We start from the raw sequence: 20,876 nt of genomic DNA, 5'->3' as shown, positions 1-20,876 counted from the left end.
ATTTGACAGAGAGAGACACAGCGAGAGAGGGAATACAAGCAGGGGGAGTGGGAGAGGGAGAAGCAGGCTTCCCACGGAGCAGGGAGCCCGATGTGGGGCTCGATCCCAGGACCCCGGGATCATGACCTGAGCCAAAGGCAGACGCTTAACGACTGAGCCACCCAGGTGCCCCTAGGTATATTCAATTTTAAAAAATACTTTTTTTCTCATTAGGATCAAATGTTTGTTATAGAAAGTTTATAAAACTCAGACAAGCAAAAAGAGAAAATAAAAATAAAATATCTTAATACCAGCACCCCGATATAAGCTCTTTTAACATGAGGTTGTACCTCTTTTTTTTCATTCCCTTTTCTATTCACATACATACTCAATATTTTTTGTATCTTATAGACTGCTTTTTCTCACTCAATATACTGTGAATAACCATTCATGCTACTAAATATTCTTCTAAAACATTCCTTTCAATGTCCACATTTATTCAAATTGTAAGGATGTACCACTGTTTATTTTATTAACCTCTGTAATTGAGTATTTAGGTTTCTTCCAGCTTTTCACAATTATAAATGGTCCTGCACACTACAGTGAACATCCTTATGGTTAATGTGTGTGTCCATGGGGTGCCTGTGTGGCTCAGTTGGTTGAGCATCCAACTCTTGGTTTTAGCTCAGGTCCTGATCTCAGGGTCATGAGACTGAGCCCCATGCAGGGCTCTGCGCTCAGCTGAGAGTCTGCTTCTCTCCCTCTCCCCCTGCTTGCTCACTCTCTTTTTTTGTTCTCTCTAAAAGTAAATCAAATCTTAAATGTGTGTGTTCATTAGTATTTTCTCATGATAGGTGTCTGTCTACTAACAGAATTGCTGTGTAAGGGAGTGTGCATATCACAACCCCCCTTGTGGTGTTACCCAGTTATGCCTAGAAAAGTTGTGTATCACTTTACACTCCTACTATTTGTATGAATGTTGTTTAATCCCAAACCCTTTCAAACACTGAGATGCATATCACCAATTTGTTTTTTGTTTTTGTTGTTGAATTTTGTGTTTCCGTACTGAGTCACTCCAAATCTTTCCTGGAAAAGGAAGCAGGAGATATGTACATCTGAAATAATGACTTGTTAGATATATTTATACAATCTACCAGGGAAGATGGACACACTGTGATAATCAGGCAAAATGTGCTGCCTACCATCTACACAGGTTTCTTAAGTTATTGTTAACATCCTGGCATGCTGACAAAGCGAAGATGCCATTTTAACCTTCAGCTGAAGCAACAGCTCTAGTTTCTGTAATAAACCAAGATAAGCGTCAGTGGAGTCAGCTATCTCAGCTAATTCAAGAGGCTTCCACCTACGCAGGGCAGTCTCCATTTTCTGGGATGTTATGCAAAGTCTTTCAAGGTTTCACATGTTTTAAAACAGAGTAGCTATAATCATCAAGACAGTATGGTACTGGCACAAAAACAGGCACACAGATCAATGGAACAGAATAGAGAGCCCAGAAATGGACCCTCAACTCTATGGTCAACTAATCTTTGACAAAGCAGGAAAGAATGTCCAATGGAAAAAAGATAGTCTCTTCAACAAATGGTATTGGGAAAATTGGACAGCCACATGCAGAAGAATGAAACTGGACCATTTCCTTACACCACACACAAAAATAGACTCAAAATGGATGAAAGACCTAAATGTGAGACAGGAATCCATCAAAATCCTTGAGGAGAACACAGGCAGCAACATCTTCAACCTCAGCCGCAGCAACTTCTTCCTAGAAACATCACCAAAGGCAAGGGAAGCAAGGGCAAAAATGAACTATTGGGACTTCATCAAGATAAAAAGCTTTTGCACAGCAAAAGAAACAGTCAACAAAACCAAAAGACAACTGACAGAAGGGGAGAAGATATTTGCAAATGACATATCAGAAAAAGGGCTAGTATCCAAAATCTGTAAAGAGCTTATCAAACTCAACACCCAAAGAACAAATAAACCAATCAAGAAATGGGCAGAAGACATGAACAGACATTTCTGCAAAGAAGACATCCAAATGGCCAACAGACACATGAAGTGCTCAACATCGCTCGGCATCAGGGAAATCCAAATCAAAACCTCAATGAGATACCACCTCACACCAGTCAGAATGGCTAAAATTAACAAGTCGGGAAACAAGAGATGTTGGCGAGGATGCGGAGAAAGGGGAACCCTCCTACACTGTTGGTGGGAATGCAAGCTGGTGCAACCATTCTGGAAAACAGTATGGAGGTTCCTCAAAAAGTTGAAAATAGAGCTACCCTACGACCCAGCAATTGCACTACTGGGTATTTACCCCAAAGATACAAATGTAGTGATCCAAAGGGGCACCTGCACCCCAATGTTTATAGCAGCAATGTCCACAATAGCCAAACTATGGAAAGAGCCTAGATGTCCATCAACAGATGAATGGATAAAGAAGATGTGGTATATATACACAATGGAATATTATGAAGCCATCAAAAAATGAAATCTTGCCATTTGCAATGACATGGATGGAACTAGAGGGTTTTATGCTAAGCGAAATAAGTCAATCAGAGAAAGATAAGTATCATATGATCTCACTGATATGAGGATTTTGAGAAACAAGACAGAGGATCATAGGGGAAGAGAAGGAAAAATGAAACAAGATGAAACCAGAGAGGGAGACAAACCATAAGAAACTCAATCTCAGGAAACATACTGAAGGTTGCTAGAGTGGAGGGGGGTGGGAGGGATGGGGTAGCTGGGTGATGGACATTGGGGAGGGTATGTACTATGGTGAGTGCTGTGAATTGTGTAAGACTGATGAATCACAGACCTGTACCCCTGGAACAAATAATACATTATACGTTAATTAAAAAATTAAAAAATAAATAAAACACAGTAGAAAAATATGTAGAATCTCAATAAAGCCTGTGAGGATTACATTATCACACTAGTTTATACAAATCAACTGATAAATCAGATTGTTTAGATGCTAAGATACTCTAGTATTTAGCCTGTTCTGATGATTAGTCTATGACTATTGTTTATACCATGCCTGCTTTAATTCTTTCATTATCCCTTCAGGGTCCTTCACCCAGTTAACCTGTTATCATTCAGATATCAATTCAATATCAGTTTCTCAGGGAAATCTACCCTGACCTCCACCCTCAAGCCATCTCCTGTCCCCTGTAACACAGCCTTATAACTCCCTCTGCTTTTCCATCAGAGCACTTACTAAAGTTTGTAATTATAATTTCTGTGGTGATTTTATGAATGTCTATTTTCTCTTCTAGATTGTACAGCTTCATAACTGAGTAGTTACTTAGAAATATCTGATTCAATATTTTAAAATAGTGGTCTCCCAAATCTTTTTATTTTACCTTCCATTAGTAAAATATTTTTCTAGCATGCATATTCACAACATATATACTTTTATTTATAACATATACACGTATAACTGTCCTGATATACTATGCACATTATGAAATAAACATGCACAAATATTTTTAAAGGCTAAGGTACAAAATATTTTCCTCCAGGAATGGCCTATCTTGCAGCTCCCCTTCTACCCCATGGAGTAATTAGTACAATGCTAAAAATTTTATTTGCATGAACTAAGTTTTTTTTGTTTTTTTTTTTAAGAACAGGCTTAAAACAAAAACAAAACAAAACCCGCAAGTATAATTACTGCTTTACAACAATTTTTTTTCTATCCACCCTGAAGTTTCTTTCATGTGCTAATGGTGGTATTTAAAAAACCTCCTCTCCTTTAACTTACTTAGATCTTTAAGGACCTCACACATCTAAAGACTCTTTACATTCACCAGAAACTTCCAGAGTGGTCTGAGGGCTGACAAGCAGTATGATTAATGAACAGTATTGATTTAATTTTCTACAAGAGTTTTTCCTCCTATAAGGAAAACTGTTTGTAATTCATGTCATTTTGCCATGTTTACAGATTCTTAAAAATAGGAGAATGAAAAGCTTACTGAAGTTTTTCCATCATTCAAAAAGTACCATTTGAAAGCTCCAGCCTATAAAACAATCAAGAGCTGATGGATGGCTAGAAGTATCTTCTTAAGACCAAGGAACTATTGCTTTTATTTGTCACCATTTTAATCAGGTTTTACTAGCACATCTAGGAAAGAAACAGGAAATAAAACAGTAAAATCAGTTTAATAAATAAGCTTCAAAATATAAATACAAAGTGCTACAGAGGACAATGGGATTTTTTAGAAGAAAGATACATCAAGTTAAAGGTTTAGTATAAAGCTCTTAGTTAAAAGCCATGAAACAGATGTCAACATCATCAGATATAAATGATTAAAGTTTCTTCAAATGTCTTAATTTGAAGTGTCATTTGGAACCAAGCTAAACACTCTTTTTCTGGAGACAAATAGTGGCTAATTTTGATCTCATGTACTTTTTATATTTTATAGCTGAAGAAAAACTTGACTTAACATATGAAGAGCTACACAACTGGTGATTCTCATCCTCACCCATATTTTGATAGTACCTTTTTTTTTTTTTTTTAAGTCTTCTGTTGTTTTGCTTTCTTTAAAGGAAAAATATTTCAAATGGAAATTTAATTTGAGGGAGTCAGCAGGAAGGGATATTTGCTGGTAGCAAAGGAGACAGAGAAGGATGCTTTGCCCAGGGCATCCCTGACTCAAACTATCCCAACATCAGACCCCAAACTTAAGTGACATCAGACTCAAAACTGGAAACACATCGCAAATGGTATTTCACTTTATGGACTAGTAAAAATAAAACAACACACAGCCACTTGAAATAATGGAACTTCCTTATCCTGCTTATTTTCTCCATCTCCACAGGGGCCTTACTTTATTTAGGGCTCTTTTCAGTCAGGCATGTGGAATGAGGCTCCACAAGTACTGTAAATCTTTACCCCAGTGCCACAGGTCAAAGGGTTATCTGTGCTATGTAGTTTTAGGGTAGATGATCTTCTTTACTCTTTTCTTTCTTTCTCCTTTTTTTTTTTTTTTAAGCAGGAGAACAAAACGAATGCATATGAATCAGAGCAAACTAATTTAGGTACTAAAAAAGTTCCTCTTCTAGAGATAAACTGCTTTCTCAAGAAACCACTAAGTATCAACTTTTCAGACATTCTACAAAGAGAAACCAGATGCAACTGAGCTCCCCCTCCCCACCTCCATTGTCTGCTAGAAAACTTGCCACACAGCTGCTAAAGCAGTAAAACAACTTCAAGCGTACAAAAGTGATGACCATTTAGGCAAATGCATCCATTTCATTCTTGGGGGGAAAAAGAACAACTTGACTTTATCGTAAAAAAAAAAAAAAAAAAAAGGTAGTAGCTGTGCATCGTTTTTGTTCACAAATTACACTGCATTTAATAACAAGACAGATGTTTTTCACAGAGCTTTCCATGTTTTAGAGCATTTTGAAAGGTGATGACTATTCAAGACTAAGAATATAAAAGCCCAGGAAAAACCATCAAAATTCTTTTCTCAATTATTTTTTGGGATTTTATACGGAAAGTTGAAGCTTATTTTTTTTTAAAAGATGGTAAAAAAAATATTTAAGAAAGTATAGGCATTTATTTCTCCCTTCCTTCCGTCTCTCCAAATGATTTTCCTTAAAACGAGAAATAAAATTGTGAGGTATAACATCCCATAGGATGCCATTAATACAATTCTGATAAAGTACAATGTACAGCAGAAGAGTATAAGGCATTGGAGGCACTGTCATTTTAATGCTGCTCACAATGCTCTGACTTTAAGAGGCAAAAATGCAAATTATGATAGCATTGCTATTACAGTATAAAATATCTTCTGTAATTTGTTACAAGATTTGGTTTGGAATTTGCCAACTATACTTCTCCCATAATACAGCAGCAATGATTTACCTGATCCTCTTTGCTTCCTTCTTATTTAAAATTCTTCTATGTTTGTGTGGTCAGAAAAGGAACTGATAAATGTTTAGAATTGCACCAAATTAAGGTTATGTATGACCTTATCTATATGGACAGAAACTATAGAAAGAATTTCAGTTTCCTGAGGTCTAGGAAGATAAAAAAAAAAAAAAAAAAAAAAGACTGGATGGACAGTGATTAACACAGGAAATGAGAATGTTCAAGGTTTCACAGAGTAAGAGGAATTTCAATTGGATTTGTTGGATGTGTCTCGCTTTCCTCAAAATGACCTAATGTCCTTTGTTTTACAGTTATGCTGACAGAGGTTTCTTCTGCTCAAGTTTTTCATCAGCTTCTTTAAAGGTAGCTAAGCCGGAGAGAGGCCAGGTCTCTTGGAGCACGTCTGCATCAGTAAGCAGCCTTAACTCCCAGATGCACACAGATTCACCATTTCAGATCTTCTGAAAGCTAAACTACTAAGCTATTACAGACATCTCCACTAGAACACCAATCTTTTCAACCTAATATGAGCAAAACTCAACTCAGTATCTCCCACTTCCCCACACCTGATTTTGCTCCTAAAAGCCCTACTCCAATTAAAGCACCATCCACCCAGAGCTCTTGGGAATCATTCCAACTTCTTCCTCTCTGTAATCATATTTATAAAGAGTAACTAGTTACTGAGCACTTACTTTGTATCATACAGTGTGCTGAGGGTTCCACATGCACTAGCACATTTAATCCTCAACATCCTAGAGGTGCCTGGGTGGCTCAGTGGGTTAAGCGTCTGACTCTTGATCTCAGCTCAGGTCTTGATCTCAGGGTCGTGAGTTCAGGCCCTGCACTGGGCTCCATGCTGGGTGTGGAGCCTACTTAAATCATCATCATCATCATCAACATCCTCAACATCCTAGACATACAGCAAGCTGAGGATCATGAAGGTAGAGTGACTTGACACTAGTGGGTGGGGAGCTAGGATTCAAATCCTGGCCACTTGGGGAATGCAAGCTGGTGCAGCCACTCTGTATGTGTGGAGTTAAGTATGGAGTTTCCTCAAAAAGTTGAAAATAGAGCTACCCTATGACCCAGCAATTGCACTACTGGGTATTTACCCCAAAGATACAAATGTAGCAATCTGAAGGGGCACATGCACCCCTGTAGTGATCCGAAGGGGCACATGTACCCCAGTGTTTACAGCAGCAATGTCCACAATAGCCAAACTATGGAAAGAGCCCGGATGTCCATCAACAGATGAATGGATAAAGATGTGTATATATTATACACACACACACACACACACACACCCCCCACACACACACACACCCCCCACACACACACACAATGGAATGTTATGCAGCCATAAAAAATTGAAATCTTGCCATTTGCAACGACATGGATGGAACTAGAAGGTATTATGCTAAGCGAAATAAGTCAGTCAGAGAAAGACAATTATCATACGATCTCACTGATACGTGGAATTTAAGAAACAAGGCAGAGGATCATAGGGGAAGAGAGGAAAAAATGAAACAAGATGAAACCATAGAGGGAGACAAACCATAAGAGACTCAATCTCAGGAAACAAACTGAGGGTTGCTGGACAGGAGGGAAGATCGGGAGGCTGGGTGATGGACACTGGGGAGGGTATGTGTTGTGGTGAGTGCTGTGTATTGTGTAAGACTGATGAATCACAGATCTGTACCCCTGAAACAAATAATACATATGTTAATAACACAAAAAAAATAAAATAAACAAACAAAAATAAATAAATCCTGGCCATTTGATCTCAAAACCCAGTCTTCTGTTTTAATTTCTAAATTTCTATATACTTAAGCTGACCTTTCTTGGTGTACAGTTTTATTTAACACATGTATAGATTTGTTCACCACCACCACAATCAGGATACAGAAGAATTTTATTACATCAAGAAACCCCTTTGTGGGGGCGCCTGGGTGGCTCAGTCGTTAAGCGTCTGCCTTCGGCTCAGGTCATGATCCCAGGGTCCTGGGATCGAGCCCCACATCGGGCTCCCTGCTCAGTGGGAAGCCTGCTTCTCCCTCTCCCACTCCCCCTGCTTATGTTCCTGCTCTTGCTATCTTTCTCTATGTCAAATAAATAAATAAAATCTTCAAAGAAAAAAAAAAAGAAACCCCTTTGTGTTTCCCCTTTGTAGTTAAATCCTGCCCCCACCCCTAATCCACGGCAATCACTACCTAGTTCTGACTTTCCAAGAATGTCATATAAGGGGAATGATACAGAATATGTAACCTTTTGAGACTGGCCTCTTTCACTCAGTATAATGCCATTGAGATTTGCCCACAAATTGTTGCAAAAGCAGCAATATAGTTCATTGTTCTTCATTGCTGAGAGTATTTCAACTGTATAGATATATTGCAGTTTGTTCATCTGTTCATCCAGTGAAGGACATTTACTGTTTCCAATATTTGGGGTGTAATAGAGCTATACATTTGTGTTACAGGTTCCTGTGTGAACATAAGTTTTCATTTTTCTAGAGTAAATCTCTAGGATGGGACTGCTGGGTCATATGGTACAGGCATGTTTAACTTCAAAATAAAAAAGCATTAAGTTTTTTTCCAGAGTGGCTGGACCATTTTGCATTCCTACAGTTCCAGGTGTTCTGCATCCATGTCAGCACTTGTTATTGGACGTTTTGGCATTTAAAATTTTTCAGTTGGGCACCTGGGTGGCTCAGGTGGTTAAGCATCTGCCTTCGGCTCAGGTCATGATCCCAGGGTCCTGGGATCGAGCCCCGCATTGGGCTCCCTGCTCAGTGGGGCATCTGCTTCTCTCTCTACCCCTCCCCTCTGCTTGTGATCTCTCTAATAAATAAATAAAATCTTCAAAAAAATAAAAGATAAAAAGAAATAAAAACAAAATTTTTCAGTCATTCTAATAGGTATGTAGTGGTAGCTTATTGTAGTTTAAAATTTTAAATTTGCATTTCCCTAATGGCTAATGATGTTGAGCATCTTTTCATTTTTTTTTTTTTTAAAGATTTTATTTATCTATTTGAAGAGAGAGAGAGACAGCGAGAGCAGGAACACAAGCAGGGGGAGTGGGAGAGGGAGAAGCAGGCTTCCCGCTGAGCAGGGAGCCCGATGTGGGGCTCGATCCCAGAACCCTGGGATCATGACCTGAGCCGAAGGCAGACGCTTAACGACTGAGCCACCCAGGCGCCCGAGCATCTTTTCAAAGATCCCTTAGGTGTGTGACCCCTATACCTCTATCTGAAGGCCTCCCATCAGGCCATATGTAATCAGTCAAGTCCTGATTGAGCTGAGATTAAGAGTCAGATGCTTAACCGACTAAGCTATGCAGGCGCCCCATGATTGTTCTAAGCCCAAAACAACTTCACATCTGCCTTCTCTCCAATAAACTATTGTCTTAGTCATACCCTCATCATCTTAAATTACTTCAACAATCATCGTATTGATTTCCTGTCTTCAGTAACTCCCTCCCTGGCCCATACTCACTGCATTTTCTAAACCTATCCTTGACATTGTCTTTCTAAAACAAGCCACGTTTTACTTTCAGTTAAAAACTTTTGATGGCTCCTCATTACTGTATTGTAGGACAATATTATTAGGGTACACAGGGCTCTTAAAACATGGTTCCTATTTAACTCTACAGCTTCAGTCTCTACGACTCTTACTCATGCGACCCATGTTTTAGCCATAGTACACCAATGAGGCCACCTCTTCAATCTTCTTTTTTGTACCCTGTAACTTCCTATTATTGGAATGACTTTCCTCCATTCTCTACTATGCAAAACATTCTCCATCATGCAGTAAAAATTATCCATTTATCCTTTATGCTTCTAGAACACTGACTATATCTCAATTTTGTCCATTAGCACATTTTCCTATGGACACTAATAGGTCCCCTTCATGCTGTGCTTAGATACTTTGGAAGCAGGCATGCCATCTTATGTTCATACTCCTTGTCCCCAATACAGGACCTGGTACAGAGTATGTGCTTTCAATCAATATACACCAATTTTTAAATTTTAACAATAATGGGAAATAAACTTAACATCCATAATTAGGCAGGGTAAACTTTAATGTGAAAATTTAAGAAACAAGAAATGGCAATGAAATTGGTATAGATAGCAATCTCGTGTTATTAAACCAAGTAGCTTACATAAAGTTCTGAAAAAATATATATTGTATCAACCCTAAAATTAGAAATTTTACATTTTTATTTAGCACTATCTTCTAGGCAAGGTCTTCAGGAGGTGTTAGGAGAAGAAATCACACAAGTCAAAACTGTATGTTGTGGGGATGGTTTCAGTTTTGTGATTGATTTACTGGTAATTAATTTACGTTAATTTAATGGTAACTGCAGCCCATTATCAGCAACTTCTAAATTGAGTTCATCTTCTGATTTGCAAGGCCACCAAGCTTCTGTGTCATAAGCCTTCTAGGAGCGGCCCAAAAGAGCAACCAAGAAAGCATAGAAATCTCTTTATCTGAGACCTATTGAGTTCCATAAAACTGTACTCACTGTATTCACACAGTGTTAACGAGGGTTTTGTAAACAGTATTGTAGCTCTAAGAGCCTATCCTAAAGCTCAATGGTAGCAGCTGAGTGGGCTCAAAAATATTGTTCTTTTGAGTGACTAATAAATGCTCCTGAATTCACACTGTGGCTTCAAAGAACAGTTTATATTATGGGTTTATGGAATCCATGGCTACATTCCTTTACTTCCTTCTTCATGTAAAAACATGAAATTTAATTAACTTGGCAACATCACAGTTGCCTAAAATGAAATGTCCCAAATCAAGGGTAATTAGGCATTCTCAGGGGGACAGAATACACCATTAGATTTGTGACTACATGCCTCTTGAGAGCTGACTCAAGCAAAGGGAGGGGGAAATTAAAACACTTTAACACAGTTACAAGGCTGACTTTAAGACAAGCATAAACCAAAGATCCAAATATCTTTCCCTTTATAAAAGAGTAGGGTTTGTTTTTTTAGATATGGGATCAATATTACCTAACACTTTGATTTTTGAAGAGGGTCTGCACAAAGAAATTTCCAATTTTACTGATTTGGTGGAGATATATATGTGTATATATAGATACAGATAAATTATACCATGATTGTAGTTCCCAAAAGTTGAGTATAAACTGATTAAAAGCAGCAGAATTTGCTGTTTTCTGAAGAAATCTTTATGATTTGTGTGTATGGAAATTGCCATGTGCAACAGGATTGTAGCAAACATGAAATGTACACTTATAGCATCTCTGAATCAGAAAGGAAGTGAAAAAAAAACTTTCAGGGAAGAGGTAGTTCTGAGCTGCTTCATGTCTTATTTCTCCACATTATATTTTACACACTGCAACAGAAAGATATATTTTTTTAATGTTTTATGTATTTATTCATGAGAGTCAGAGAGACAGAGAGGCAGAGGCAGAGAGAGAAGCAGGCTCCCCACCTAGCAGGGAGCCCGATGCGGGACTTGATCCCAGGACCCTGGGATCATGACCTGAGCTGAAGGCAGACGCTTAACCGTCTGAGCCACCCAGGCGCCCCAGAAAGATATTTCTAAACAAATCTAATCAGGTCACTTGCTTGCTTAAAATCATTCAGTGGTTTCATGCTGCCCTTAGGATAAAGCCCAAATTCCCTCATGCAGTTTCCCAGGTGCTGGTGACACTCTGTCATCAAACAGTAACATTTCGTCTTCTCTGGAGCATGGTCCCCCTCACCTCCTGCATGTCCCACGTGATTTTCACCAGTCCCTGAGCACTCCTGGGTTCTGCCCTTCCCTCTTTGCAGAGCAGATTTACCATGAAGTTGTGAGAACTTTTCAATTTTCAGAACCCTTCACACTTGCATGGAGCCTATACTCTACAGTGTAGGTACAAGGCCCTATACTGACAGTGTATTTTTACATTATTTTTATGTTGTTATATATTATTTTATTAGGTCCCATATAACCTGTGCCTGCCCCTGCCCCTTTGCCTGACTAATCCTACTCATCCTTTAGATCTCAACTTAAATATTTGTCACTTTTTCCTGGAAACCATCCCTATTCAGCCCTGGAACAGGTCAGAAGCACCTGCCAAATGTTGTCCAAGAGTTTGTCACCTGGTTTTTCAGTTGCTTATTTGCTGGTCTTCCTCCTAGACTCAAATGTCATGACCATGTTTACATTAGATGTGGCAGGCCCTAACACAGGGACTACCATACCACAAGCTTTGTAAGTATCTGAGAATGAAAAAATGACTTTGTGAATGAGCACTCAGTGACAGACAAATACAGGGAAGAAGGGCCCAAACTGGAAGATTATACCTGAGAGCTTGTGATTCATCCACTTCCTGGATGTCTAGGAAAAAATGCATTGGTTAAGGGATGATACCCATGAAAGGCCATGTTTATCCCCATGTGAAAGCTGAAGAGTATGGGGAGAGAGGACTAGAAACAAAATATGCCATAAAAAGTCCAGTAAAAGGAGACTTAAGAGAGGCTTAGTGGCAACAATATTTAAAACCTATAATTGGCCTGACAATTAAGAGAGTCAGCAATATAGGAACGCAGAAGGCACAAAAACAAAGTCTGAAAGATTTCCAACATGAGTAACAAACGAATGCTAAAATCTATTAACTTACAAAGAATATTAGTTATTTAGAAAAAATATACTAGGTCCTCTAGTCCAGTGTTTCCCAAGCTTCAATGTGCATACTAATCACCTAATAATCCTATTAACACAGAGATTCTGATTCAGAAGATCAGGAGAAGGGACAAGGGAAGGCCGAAATTCAGCATTTCAGTAAACTTCCAGATTTTGCTGCTGATCCTGGAACCACACTTTCACGAGCAACAACACTAGCATCTACACTTGGCAAGACACAAAAGACACTGCCTAAAGACACCTGCAGATTGAAAGTGAGGGAATGAAGAAACATCTATCATGCAAATGGAAGTCAAAAGAAAGTTGGAGTAGCAATACTTGTATCAGATAAAATAGACTTTTGGTGCATTTCTGTATTTCCTCTGGCTGCCTCTGTGCTCCAGTGACAGAATGGAACACCTGTGGTGGGTCTTACGGCCCGCTGTGTAAGTCTGCTCGGGCTGCCATAACAAAATACCACAGACCAGATGGCTTAAGCCACAGAAATTAATTTCTTACAGTTCTGGAGACTGGGAAGTCCAAGATCAAATTCTGGCAATGTTCAGTTTCTTTTCTTTTCTTTTTTTTTTTTGATTTTACTTTTTTGTTGTTTTTATTACGCATTACATTAATACACTGCATAACCTTCTAGAAGGAGTACATGAGTATGACTGAGTTATTTTTCATCAATCAGGAAAATGCTTCCTAAATCGATATTCTCCAAACCCTTTGACACATAGTAACGATTAACTCCAGAGACCCACTTATCTCTTTGCATCAAACTCCACTGAAATGCATAACAGACAACCCTTTTTTCCTTGTCCCCGTTACTGAGCCTGTGGATGTGCGCCGTGGCTATGCCGGGGAGACCAAGCACACGACCATGACGCCGATCCCGGGCAGGATCTCGAACCACATCGCAGCACGGTTGCCAGGGCCAAATCCTTCCTTCCCGGCCCAGTAAAGATGACCTGACCTCGGCCCCCTTCCCAGTAGGCTCCCCAGTGTTCAGTTTCTGACAAGAGCTCTCTTCCGGACTTGTGGACAGCCACCTTCTCACTGAGTCCTTGCTCACATGGTAGAGAGAAAGCCTACTGTCTCCTCCTCTTCTTAGAAGGGCACCTGCCTATCATATTAGGGCCCCACCCTTATGCCCTGACTCAACAGTTATCACCTACTCCAAGGCCGTATTTCCATATATCCAGTCACATTAGGGGTTAGGGCTTCAACATATGAGTTTGATGAGGACATAAACATTCAGTCCATAATACCCACAAAGCCTAAAATATTTACTATCCGTCTCATTACAGAAAAAGTCTGGGAGCGCCTGGGTGGCTCAGTCGTTAAGTGTCTACCTTCAGCTCAGGTCATGACCACAGGGTCCTGGGATCGAGCCCCACATCGGGCTCCCGGCTCCTCGAGAAGCCTGCTTCTTCCTCTCCCACTCACCCTGCTTGTGTTGCCTCTCTCGCTGTGTCTCTCTCTGTCAAATAAATAAATAAAATCTTAAAAAAAAAAAAAAAGTCCGCCTACTTCTGGTCTAGATGCTGTTTCTCAAAGTAGGTAGGAATGCAAAGATTTTAGGCCATTTAGATATTAAAGTTCAAGAAGCACTGGTTTCCAAATCTAGTGATCATGGTAAATCACATGAAAAACATTTTTTTTAAATACAGATTTCCAGGTTCCATCCTAGGAGGAGAACAATTTTAAAAACAATTATAACAGCTAACATTTGTTGAGGACTTACAATGCAGTTTTCTAGGAACTGTGCTAACTTTATTACATTATTTCATTTAAACTTCCTAATGTTCTAAAATAGCTATTATTATTATTATCCCTATTTAAAAGATTAGGTAAATAACCAGGATTTAATCTGTTAATAAGTTACAGAGCTAATGCCAGGCAACAGACATGAAATTTACTTCACAGATATTTTTCTTTTAGCTGTCAGTGCCAAGTGGTCCTATAATAGAGCATTATAAATGATGTACCATGGGAATGACTGACACCATTTGAGGTCATAAGAGGAGTCCCAGAGGGTTGAGACTTAAAAGCTGGGGAAGATTTTTCCAAATGGAAAGAGATATATCTTCAATTTCATCCAGGGAGTATCAAACATACTTCAAGAGAAGAAATTTAAGGAAAGTTTACCAGATGACAGCCCTGTAAATTTTGTATAGTTCTTACAGTTTCACAAATCGGTAAACATTTTTTCTTTAAATGGAGGTAGTTGCAAATTGGCAAATGAAAATCTTTCCTTTGTTACTGTCTTAATGGAACAGTATTTTTTTAGTAACAGGATTTTTAAAGAAATGGATGCTCCCTTTCTTTTGAGGTATTGGTTTTTAAATATTTTAAGTATTAAGGTTCTAAAGTTTGAGCTGAATATTTATCATATGTGGCATGTTCAGAGACTGCAGAGAATGAAATATTTAAAAGTTTTTGCTCTCCTAGTAAATTAAGAAAAAACAGTTGAGTATTTCCTAAAATCTGCGTTGACATTTCAACATATCTTGGCTAGATAATAAATTAAACACAAGAAAGGGTAACTTAAAAGATAATTAATAGTGAAATAAGTGAAATACAATACTTTTACAATGTTCCCTTTGTTATAATTTGTACTCCCACATTGTTGGTCAGTTTTCTGGCCTAGAGAGTAGGTGGTTTCCAAAATTATTCATGTAAGTTAAATGAATTTATTTTGTAATTCTTTGAAAGGAAGGAAAGAAAGAATGCAATCAGACACTGTTCAGAGGAGAGCTATTTCTACTAAAAGTGGAATTTAACAGTGATAAAGCACAGGAAGAACTGAAGAGAGGCAAAAAAAATACGAGGCATGTCCCCAACTATCTTGCCTGTGGTAAATGACAGCAATAACGTCAATGGAATTTCTACACCAATCGCTAAAAATGATCTGTTAACAAATAAATGCAAAGTGATCTCAAAGAAACCAACACTACTCTGTGAAGTCAACCCTAATCTGGACAAAGTGCTTAATCATGCCTATGTTGTTGATTATATGTTACTTTAGAAAACAGAAGAATCCTGGCATCTGTAATTACATTTGAGTTGGTAGTTGACAGCAAGGCACCAAATTATTTGAAATGAATTTTTAGGTTAAAAGTCAGTATGCTAAGATATACTCGAAACTATACATAATCAGGAAGATCTGTTTATAAAATATGGTGTAGATTTTTACTCTCTCTTAAGGGGTGCAGCGAGAAAGTTGCAAAACAGCTGCAATACAAGAATTTTCACCTGTAGCATGTTTCCAGAGATTTTTCTGAGTGTTATCTAAGGCTTCCTTGTGTGAGAGGAATGAGGGAACACAGTCTCTGAAAAGACTTTGGCTTGCCTTAAAACGTGACTTCCATATTTTGTAAACTGAGTGATTCTAGTTCTCTTCAAAACAAAATCACTATTATAGTGAGGTTCACAATGAACCCTCTCTGATAAAAGTAGTCTCTTTTATGCCACAAAATCTTGTCCTGTCTTGACTAAAGGGAAGATTACAACTCCCTCCAGATATATGTTTGACTCACCAGGGGTAGCTCTTGATTTTCTTTCCTCAGATATGTAATCACACAACCAAATCCTATTCTGTTATGGTAAAGGATAACACCCAGAAATCTGACTTAATTTTACCATGCTTCCATACAAACTGGCTAAGGGACTCTAAAATTACTTGTTACCCAGGGACTGTTTCTTCTGCCTCCTATTTCCCCCACGGTAACTGGGAATTCCAATTTTGGATTTATCAAAAAAAGATCTGTGAGTTTTAAAGGTGTGCAAGGAATCCAGGAACATTACTAATGATTTTAAATATTTTGGATCTTTGTAACTGTTGCTAAATCTCATGCTCACCAATCAAGCTTGCTGTGAAATATAATAGCACACATTCTTTGGCAAAATAGAAGCTAAAGATTATCGTGTCCCAAATGCTAAACTAACAACAGCACCATCTAAATAATCCCCCCTTTCCCCCTTATTATATAAATACTGAACAATTAAGAAGTTTCTGACAGCTTATGAAAACAGTCTTCTTTGCAATTAGAAACCCTAACTTCAGAATTTGAAGCCAACTTCTGAAATAAACAGACAAAAAAAGAGGAATGAATTATTTCAATCAGTCTATTATCAGAGAACACAAGTGTGCTATTAATTTTGCTTCAGTTTATTGTATGGTAAATTTAACAAATGTTTTAAAATTCTGCTTAAAACAGGTAAACATGAGAAGTGCCAAGGGAGGAAAAAAAACAACTGAGTGAAAATAATCACAACAAAGATGCAAATCTTGAAGAAAACCTCAAACCACAATTTAGAACAAATCACATAAACATTAAATCACAAGCCAAATGTTTTTTTCCCCAACCCCCAAACCATTTCTAATTAAAAGCAAACTGTGTATTTACAAATCATTAAACTAGAACAAACCAGCAACATCAAAATACTTCCATTGCTCTACCAATATTTATATTACTCTAATAAAGACACAAGAATCTTTTCAGCCACTTTAAAAAACAAAACTGTCTGCATCTTTGAACTGAGCATTGAGGATTTAGCATAAAATGTTGTAAAACAACTTGCATTACAATTAAATTTAGTTATTCAGAACTTTGGGAGAAAATCAGGAAAGTAAATCAAGTTAGTATCTTTTGGTTTTTCTTGTTTTGAGCAGAGGTCACATCTGTTAAATCTTTTTATTTAGTACTACAATGCCTTATTTAGAAAAATAATTTGTAAATTCTTGTTAAATGAATTGAAATACACAAATTCATTTCTTTCTTTCAGAAACAAAGAACTGTATGTGTTACCAAGGAGAATGTGTCCCAATAACATACTTTTTAGTTGAAAACTTAATTACCAGAAGTAACAAAAGGATGTGTATTAGGGCATCAGAGAAGGGATTAGTATGAAAATGAAATTTTGAGACATCAGTTTGCTACTCAAATTGACACTGATTCAGCAAACAGAAGCATTTAAATTTCATTTCCAAGCCCACTTAGTAAATCTAGTTCTAGTTAGAGCATCTTTAATGTACAAAAGCTCTGTGAAAGAAAGTATTCACCATGCAAGACACAGATAGGGTTCCCTTAACCTACTGCCCTCTGCACACATCACTCTCTGTTAAACAGGCAGCTAACGCCAGATGCTCTTGCTAAAAATGGTCACAGATGGTCAGTTGTCCAGTTAACAGAACATACTGCCCTCCCAATAGCCGAAAGTAAGAAGGAAAAGAGTGAGAGCTCTTAACACTTGCCTGCTTAGTGGGTTATACCCGTTCAACTTGCTATAAGCTCAGCTAGGCCCCAACGGTGTCTAAGAAAGAAAGACTATAGACCCTAGGGCTCTCAAGAGTAAAAGCCATCTTAAAGGTGAGCTAGTCAACAGCTGTAAATGCTTGGATCAACTGCATCTCTGCTGGTCAGCCCGTTCCAGCCCTGGCTTGGCACCTCCAGGGGTGTGGAACCCACTGTCCAACAAGAAAGTCCTACAGCTGAGACACAGTCCCCTGTTAGCCTGCCCTGCAATTAGCCCAACTACCCAGTCTAACTCCACAGTCAGGAAACATGGAGTTATTTTAACAGAGAGGCATAGTGACTATAACAAAATAATTTCCCAGTTTATGCATTATACAGTGATTTTAAGCTGAATTACCCCAAGTAGTATACACAAAGGATTTTACAACATAAAAACACAGGCCGTAATATATGTGATTTACTTTTAAAACACAGAAGGAAATAAAAATTCATAGTACTAAAAGCTATTAGAGATTATAAAAAAATTTCAACAAAGATCAATGGGTCTTCTTTATATTTATACGCACCCATAGAAAATGTTTAAATTTTAAAGCATTGTTTTTTGTTTTAAGATTTCATTTATTTATTTGACAGAGCGAGAGAGCACAAGCAGGGGGAGCAGCAGAGGGAGAGAGAGAAGCAGGCTCAGGGAGCCTGATGCGGGACTCGATCCCAGGACCCTGGGATCATGACCGGAGCCAAAGGAAGATGCCCAACCGACTGAGCCACCCTGGCACCTCTAAAGCGTTGTTTTTAATTGACAAAATTTTAATAAGATGTTTCTCTAAACTTTTCACAAGCAGAGCATTATTCTGTTCTTCCCAATAAATTATTCATTTTTTTAAAATAAGCTACCTAAGTGTTCAAGAAAAGTGCTCTATGAACTTATTTTTTGTATTTTCTACTTATTTATATTTCCTGAACAGTGAAGAAACTGGAAATACTGAGTTTGATGTATGATTTTTCATCAGCTATTGTCCCAAATCCCGTTTCTTACTTGATAACTTAGTACAACTCTTTTGAATAAATGATATGAACATAGAATGGGAGAGCACACTGAGAAGCCGCGGCTAGAAATAAATGCTCCTGACTTTGGCGACAGGTTTTGCTAACATCACCTCTGCATCAGTGGCTTTAAGGAAGGTCACCCTGGAACATATGTAACTTCTCCTCATCATTTATAAAACTGTGTGACAGGGATCAATAGTGAAATTTATTTAAGCAAATGTAGATTAAATTAAAATCCAAGACAATAAGATTAGAAGCAAAATGCCATCTGGAAAACTACAGCAAAGAACCAGAGGATGGGGTCCTCCTATGTGCCTGCCTCTAAAAACAGACTCCCACCATAGCTTGTCACCACGCAGGGTCTCAGGACTACTGCTGTTTTCACAGGTTGTGCCGTGAGGCCAGAAAAGCAAATGGAGCTATCCCAGTGGGGTCACTATGCCCCTTTCCCTTCTGCACTCCAAAGGGTAGTCTGTGATGGGAAGAGCCAGAGAGCACTGTAAAATTCCAGTATGCGCAGAAGGTGCTCTAACAATTCAGTAGGAATCTAGTTGGGAATCACAGTTCAAGTTGCTGCTTTAACAAATAACTAAGAAATAACTGAGTATGCATTTTACAACTTGAGTATCTGTTTATACCCATGTACTTATTGTAGACATAAGTTTCCTTACTTTCCATTAAACATGGTCACATTATGAAATTCTTCACACAGCAAAGATAAGACGAACAGAGAATAAAACGGTGTCTTTCGGAACTGTGATAAACCCAAACACAAGGCTGAGTGCTTTTTCTGTGTTACAGCTACAAAAATAAATATGTATAGTGACATGGGTCATATGTAAGAGCATTATTTTGTACATAATTTAAATATATTTTACATGTGAAAATAACGTACCTAAAAGCACTCTCCGGCAATTTCTAAATTAATCATTGTCTATTTTCTGCTCATTTTGTGATATTGCTATTTCACGTACATCATACACTCACAATAATTGATCAGATCTCACTCTACCAGAACTTAACTGTAGAAAGAAAAGAGGTGGGGGAAAGATAGAAAGATACCATGGTTATCTGATGCCTTGTCAGTTCGCTCACAATGGTGAGTCAAAGACCAGCACAGAGTCAAGCAGGGGGATATACACAGTGATGTCATAAAGGCAATTCTCTTTCTACTAGTAAGTCAGTTCTTCTGCCCTATATCCAAAAACTCTTTTCCCAACTGGTCAGAGAGGAAGGAAAAAAGGAAAGTGCAGTACGGGCTCACTCACCTAAACCACTGAGAGTGTGGAGAAGGTCACCGGTATCTAAGAAAATGGGTCCATTTTCCTGCTGCCCTTCTTCTTTGTAGTACAGCTTGTAGCCCTGAATGGTTGCTGTGTCCTCAGCATCTTGCTGCCACTTCACAGAAATGGTGGTACAGTTCAGAGGCTCCAAATGTAACTCTGGAGACTTAGGGGCTAGAAAAAGCCACCAGAAATGTATGCATAAAAAAATCCATAGTTCATAAACATACACCCAATTTTAAACCAACAGCTGCAAAAAAGTGCAATTCTAAGCAATTATATTTTAACCTAACTTTCAAAATTCCACAGTGATATTAAACTTTGAGACAGAATTAAAAATATAAAATATTGGGCGCCTAGGTGGCTCAGTCGTTAAGCGTCTGCCTTCGGCTCAGGTCATGATCCCAGGGTCCTGGGATCGAGCCCCGCATCGGGCTCCCTGCTCAGCGGGGAGCCTGCTTCTCCCTCTCCCACTCCCCCTGCTTGGGTTCCCTCTCTCACTGTGTCTCTCTCTGTCAAATAAATAAATAAAATCTAAATATATATATATATATATATATACACACACACACACATATATATGGCAATAATATCAATTAGGTCTCTATTAATATACAACTTTTGGTAATTCAGTTTGATTTGGATTCACCCATTTATGCTGAGCAAACTAACAGTGTAACCAAAAGTTTTACACACTATTGAGCTCTATGTCAAAAGGGACTATGCAACAAAAAGTTTAAAATTATTTTCAGTGAAGTCCATGATCTATGGA

At 38.3% G+C, this 20,876-nt stretch overlaps 1 protein-coding gene and 1 pseudogene across 1 annotated transcript in view; both read right to left on the bottom strand.

Moving 5' to 3' along the window:
* Positions 1-20,876, bottom strand: part of PRTG (protogenin) — a 121,607-nt gene that overhangs the window by 31,217 nt on the left and 69,514 nt on the right. The window contains exon 11 of the mRNA XM_036101615.2: positions 20,090-20,278. Within this exon, the coding sequence (XP_035957508.2) occupies positions 20,090-20,278 (189 nt within the window). The remainder of the gene's footprint in view (positions 1-20,089; positions 20,279-20,876) is intronic.
* On the bottom strand, positions 12,854-13,431 carry LOC144382757 (NADH dehydrogenase [ubiquinone] 1 alpha subcomplex subunit 1 pseudogene; annotated as a pseudogene).

The sequence above is a fragment of the Halichoerus grypus genome, chromosome 8 (assembly GCF_964656455.1).
Source record: "Halichoerus grypus chromosome 8, mHalGry1.hap1.1, whole genome shotgun sequence".
Taxonomy (NCBI): Eukaryota; Metazoa; Chordata; class Mammalia; order Carnivora; family Phocidae; genus Halichoerus; species Halichoerus grypus.
The sequence above is the reverse complement of the archived record's forward strand: the minus strand, read 5'-3'. Positions and strand labels throughout refer to the sequence as shown.